The following is a 6,000-nucleotide window of genomic DNA, read 5'->3' as shown; positions in this document are numbered from 1 at the left end:
ACTTGCTGACTCACAGTCTAAGTATCTCCTGCTTAGATTGCGATGTGCACACAGCACCCAGGTTACTCAACATTCATTCACCATGTCCCCACTGACCCAGCAAAACAGCAGTTGGGAGTGAAAAAAAAAAAAAAAAAATATTTCAGTGGCCCAGCAGTCAATTCAGTCACACTTCAAGTTCTGTCTCCCCACAGGGGTTGATAGCTACTAGCAGAGATAAGGCATCTGTTTGTCTTCATCACTATGCTTCTTTCTAGAAACGTCTGAGGTCGCAATGATGAAAAAATAATTTCACGGTATTTGGGTTAATTACAAAAACCAAACTCTCCCACTATTTGTTGAGCTGTGGAACTCACACACATTCAAAGGTTTCTGAATGAATGCTAATTCCATTCTTTTATTTCCTCATACCACAAACATTTTAATTTATCTGCCTTTTTACAACCTGATTTACCCAAGCAAATTGCAAACGAAAACCAGGCATTCTTTAATCATCCAAAGTGCGTGTATAAAATATAGAACAAACCCTAGTATTTAAACATAAACGGGTAGCTGAAGCAGCTTTATTGCAATCTCTTCAAGTTAGCATATTACAGTTTAAATATTTATGCCTGTAAAGGTCTGCGTAATCTACAATACAGAGTTATTTTAGAAGCAGTTAAGACTTAACTAATTGAAAAAAACCAACAAAACGTCAACGCAAAGCTGTAACAATTATCTGAAACTTATTTACAATTAAACATTTAGGGTCCTGATTTACAGAACTCAGTGCCTTTCATGATTTATTGATGAGTTTTACAGAGAAAGTAAGCAGTATGTAGAATATTCCCCAGGTAAAATCTGGAGTGAATGGCTTTTAGAGCAAAGTCTATCAATATGCTTAACTAAAAACTAAAGAGTAACAAAACTGTATACAGCAGCAATCAGAATAACAGGCCACAACAGAAGAACTAATGCCATTTTTGACAGTATCCTTTGTATGTATAGGAAGAAAAATGATTGCCATCCCCCACCCCCGCTGCCAACTTTTTTAATTAAAAAAAAAAATGTCCTTAATAATCACTACATGTGAATTCTGGGTAATAATCTCCTTTCTTCCCACAGAGCTGTGTTTAAACTTAATTCCTGCATCAGCAAATTTAAACAAAGAAAAGTTCCTTTGATAACAGCCATCAGAGTTCAATGGGTATTTATTCAGAGGGGAAAGCTTGGGGCAAGGTGACCAAGTGGTTAACTATTCCAATTGCAAAAGAGACATCACAGGTAAGGTGCTAGAAACCCAAGATTACCCTTGAAGCACTTCAGTGGATTCAAGTGATTTAATGTACACAACAAAGGAAATGACAAAGGAAAATTAATGAAAGTGTTTTTAAAGAGAAAAATTTCAACAAATCAGGTCCCAGGTAGTCTTTAAAAGAACAAAAATTTACAGTAAACATTTTAACTCTGGAATGCAAGTATTGTACAATCACCAGTACATTACATTTACAAAACTGCTTAGACAGTAGTTGCTCCAAAGTAAGAATTTTAAAATGTACAAGCCAGTTCACGATGACTTTAGATATGTTATTAAAATACATTGTTAATCAAAAATACTTTACTATGTACATGTACACTGTATAAACTCTAGATTTACCTACCAAAGAAAGCCTTAATCAATTTCTGGTTCACTGGCCCAGTACAGTTCTATCATTTGGTCTTCATATCATACACATGGGCTGAGAGGCATGGTACTGCCATCAGTTCGTCAATAAAACAGTAACGCATTTTTCTTTCTGCAGAACGTCTAGTTGGATGAGTCAGTTTTACTTCCACCATATTTTACTTTCCTAAATGCTGATCCAAGTAACTCTGGGCATTCACATAATTCATTTGCAATTTGGTTACACTTCAAAATAAGGCTATAATTCATTTCATCAGTTATGACACTGTCTTGCTTGTAGTCAGGATGGTTTGCGATAAACTCCCTCATCCATCTGGCAACTGTCATTAGTTCTCCTGTGGGGTGGGGAAGCGAAAAAAAAAAAAATTAAAACCACAGAAGTTTTTTTTTAATAAGTTGATATTTAGTGGTCAGCATAAACGCAAATCTGGAGAGAAATCACTGTGTTCTTTTAGAGTAGCCGCATGGCAGGGGGTGGGAACATCTTTCATAGCGTTTGAAGAAGTCCTCCTGGGCAGGAATTCTAGGTTGCGGGCAGGCAATGAGAACACATACATCCAGTTTCTATGGTACCTGTTAGAGGCCCCCCATATGCCGACACTGCTAGCTCTTAAGGGACAGGAGCCAGCACAGGTGTACAAGAGCATGTGTCCTCTCGTTTGGCCAGAGGGCTAGGACTACAAATGCCGAGACTGCCTCAGAGGACTGTAGGGTCCCTTGAGCAATCTTTGATCAAAGAGGTGGAGAGAATGAAGAACAGCAAGTAGAGTGAATGAAGAGGGAAATTGGCAGTATACCATTTGAGGGTTGAGGTGGGGTTCTACGGCTATCCTTTGTGACTCCAGAAAGTATACAGAAGCCTCAAGTTAAATACAGATGCCATTACCATTATTGCTGTCACTTTATTAACAGCTGACAGCTCCCTTGTGCCAAATACTGTGTTAGGCACTGTAAATGTAACCTTAAAGCTAATAAAGAAAGGGGATTCTCAGGAGCCTCATTGTATGTACAAATGCAGGCTGAAGAACAGTTCAGCTTATTTAACTTACAGAGTTCCTTATAAAAGAGCGCATGATGATGTACAATCAACACAGTTGGACGTAAATGGTAAGTAAACAATCCAGATACCATTTCATCATCTGAGATGACAGTGATTTGAAGATGCACCCCTATTTTCTGAACTGATAAGAAAAAAAGCACTGCTAATCTAAATTATGTGTCAAAGATTAAAAGGTGAATACAATTGCAGAGATATGAAAATGTGAAACAGTGTGCATGAATTAAATACGGCATTATTTTAAAAGACTTTAAGAAATTGAACATTCTAAGATTGTACCGTTCTGTCTACTTTATGAGATTAAGAAAAATAGATATCATACCAGATGCTCTCTTCTTAATTAGCTTTAGGTAGTTCAGAATACTACATCTGGTGTCCACATCCACTTCCATGTTTTCAAGGTAAGAGTTCAGAATTGGGATCAGTCCAGGAAACACACCTTCCTACAAGAAGCGGAACACATTATGAACTCCCTGCCGGCGGATGTGCACAGCGAGGCATACTGTACAGGGCCACCCTCCTACCTTCCCATTGATGATGGTGTCTATGCTCATGAGGGTGTACTCCTCTGCAGCAAGCTCTGTGCTGTTCTGGGCCTTGCCACAACCATCCACCACTGCGTTGCCACCTGTCGGAGAAGAGGGTCAGGGGAGCTTTAGCAGCTTGCAGCAGCATAAGCTGACGTTAGAAATCGAAGACAATGTAATACCTTTGCAAATATCTTTCCTGAAATAAAACATTCCCTGCAAGACAGCATCTCGTTTCTGTGCTGCCTTCATGTTCTCATCAACCTAAGGGAGAAAAAGAATCACGACTAAGTCAAAATATTCTTGATCGGACATACAAGTTGCAGCGCCTTCCTCACTTTTGCAATGAGGACTCACTCCCTTAGGGATTCTATGTTCTGCTCAAATGCTTCCCAGTGGGAGGAACAGGCTTTTTATTTACGTGAGGACTGTGTCACTCAATCATGGATTGGTATGTGATTTTTTTTAACTAATCAGGGAATTTTAAGAGAAACGTAAAACCCAAAACTTATATTCACATGGAATGTCTGTATTTCAAAGCACCTCTGTGACTGAGGCTTGCAATAGATATACAGTGTTGGGAGGGCAGGTGGCTGGTTCCATTTACATAGCAGTGTCTCACCAGAAGTCCCAGGGTAATGAAGGCAGAAGGCAGGACTAGAACCCAGTTCTTCTTCTGTTTTTTTGAGATGGAGTCTCGCTCTGTTGCCCAGGCTGGAGTGCAGTGGTGTGATCTCAGCTCACCCCAATCTCTGTCTCCTGGGTTCAAGTGATTCTTCGTGCCTCAGCCTCCCAAGGAGCTGGGATTACAGGCCTGCACCACCACACCCGGCTAATTTTTTTTGTATTTTTAGCAGAGATGGGGCTGGTCTCGCACTCCTGACCTCAAGTGATCTGCACGTTTCGGCCTCCCAAAATGCTGGGATTACAGGCGTGAGCCACTGCGCCTGGCCTATAACCAGGTTCTTCTAAGTTGAATGCTCTTCCCCTGCTGCCTCGCCATGGGGGTTTTGCCTCCCCACTATAGCGAGGAAAGGCAAAGACAGTTCATAGGTTGTCGTATCTGGAATAAGGTTACAGCCCTCTGAAGGGCAGATCACTGCTTTTTGCCCACCTGGTGGCTCTGGACATGTAGACTCACTCATGAAACCGAAAACTGTTTCATTTGTGAATTCTCTACATCTCCAATGACTTTTTAAGACTCTCAAAGCAGAATTTTAAAAACTTTTTAGTAGTAATCCCTTATTTTCTATAATGAAATCTTATGTGGGACCTCAGTATATACAATAGTGACCAGTTAGGCTGATGTGGGACAGATGGTACATAAGCTCTCTTGATTACCAACTCTCCTCCCATATTCATTATGCGGGGAGTGCGATTGTTATGGTTTCATTTTTGAAGAGACACACAGGACCTTCTGAACAATCTAGATACCCTAGGAGCACACTCAAATAAATAGTATAAATTCCACCATGGCTGTGAACATCTGCTTTCATTACTAGTATTTGTTTCTTTTTTCCTTAGTCTTGAAAAAAGTTGATAATGACCACTTCTAATTTCTGCTTTTATGACTTCCTTTCAAAGTATATTTTATTTTGTTCTTTAGATTCTCAACTACTTAGATTCAAAATCTTTGTTTTAAGACATAATTTTTCCTTACACACCAGCTCTGCCAGCAACCTACTGTCTTTCACTTTCCTACACAATCTGTAATTCTAGTTTTGGCGAATCTAAAATCTACTAGGAAAGACATTTTTAATTTCCAATGTTAAATTTCTCCAGAATATCTCTTTAGTTTTAGTGGGAACGCATGCTCTATTGTGTCTACTTTTGAGAAGTGAAGATTTTCTTTATTTTTTGTAAGTCTTACTCATGGCATCTGAAAAAAGATGTGGTATGAGATATGTAATACAGGCCATACAACCAAGCTTATTAACCGTGCCATTTAACTCCTCCATGGCCCTTCCCATCCTTTGATTATATGGCCTGTCAGTTACTAAGTAACAGGCAAGGTACTCTGCTAAGTGGTTTACCTCATTAATCTCACATGTGCTTACAACAGCCTACTTATCCCCCTCTGGGATACATGTGGGAAACTGAGGCACTGAGAATAAGTAACTTGTCCAGGTTAAAAGCCTACTGAGTAGTACCAGGGATTTATGCATTTAGTTCTCACATCAAAGCCACATATTACCCATCACACTAAATTCTTTTCATGTTACATTTCATGGTACAAAAAGGACCACAGCTTTCACATCTTCTTGGAAGAATATATAAAACTACTTTCTCTATCCCATTTAATAATTTCTACCTCACATTTTGCCTGATATTGCTTTGCCATTCCTGCTATCACTCCAAAAAGTCACTATGCAGTTCTTCTCGGCATCTGTCCTTGTTCTAGGTATATCTTGTGCAAACTGTGTTGTTGCTATTTTATATTATCTGGTTTAGCTGTTTAATAGGATAGATTTTGTCTATTCAAATTTGTTTTCATTTTATTTTCACCATTTTATGTTCTGTAGGCTATTGTTTCTTCACTCCCCTGGCCCCACACCCAATTTTGTGGCACTGAAATGTATTCCTGGTTCATTTTACCACCCTTTTAGCCAGCAAGTTTAGGAGTAATAAATCCTGTTTCTATACTATTAATAGTTTTCCTTACTTTTAAAGAGGTAGTTTTGAAATTATAACTCTCTAAGTGTCAAGCACTAATGAGTATCTGCCATTCATCTCCCTCCATATCCCCTTACTAA

General features: G+C 39.1%; 1 protein-coding gene across 2 annotated transcripts in view; it reads right to left on the bottom strand.

Annotated features, from left to right (window-relative positions):
• Positions 1-369: 369 nt before the first annotated feature.
• Positions 370-6,000, bottom strand: part of GCLC (glutamate-cysteine ligase catalytic subunit) — a 47,755-nt gene continuing 42,124 nt past the window's right edge. For both annotated transcript variants that reach the window (XM_010363973.2, XM_030928726.1), the window contains 4 exons: positions 3,430-3,511; positions 3,245-3,348; positions 3,043-3,163; positions 370-1,998 (listed from right to left, as the gene is read on the bottom strand). In XM_010363973.2, coding sequence (XP_010362275.1) covers positions 1,787-1,998; positions 3,043-3,163; positions 3,245-3,348; positions 3,430-3,511 — 519 coding nt within the window. In that variant the 3' untranslated portion in view covers positions 370-1,786. The remainder of the gene's footprint in view (positions 1,999-3,042; positions 3,164-3,244; positions 3,349-3,429; positions 3,512-6,000) is intronic.

This window comes from Rhinopithecus roxellana, chromosome 4, assembly GCF_007565055.1.
Source record: "Rhinopithecus roxellana isolate Shanxi Qingling chromosome 4, ASM756505v1, whole genome shotgun sequence".
In the NCBI taxonomy this organism is placed as follows: domain Eukaryota; kingdom Metazoa; phylum Chordata; class Mammalia; order Primates; family Cercopithecidae; genus Rhinopithecus; species Rhinopithecus roxellana.
This window is presented reverse-complemented; position numbering and strand designations above follow the sequence as displayed.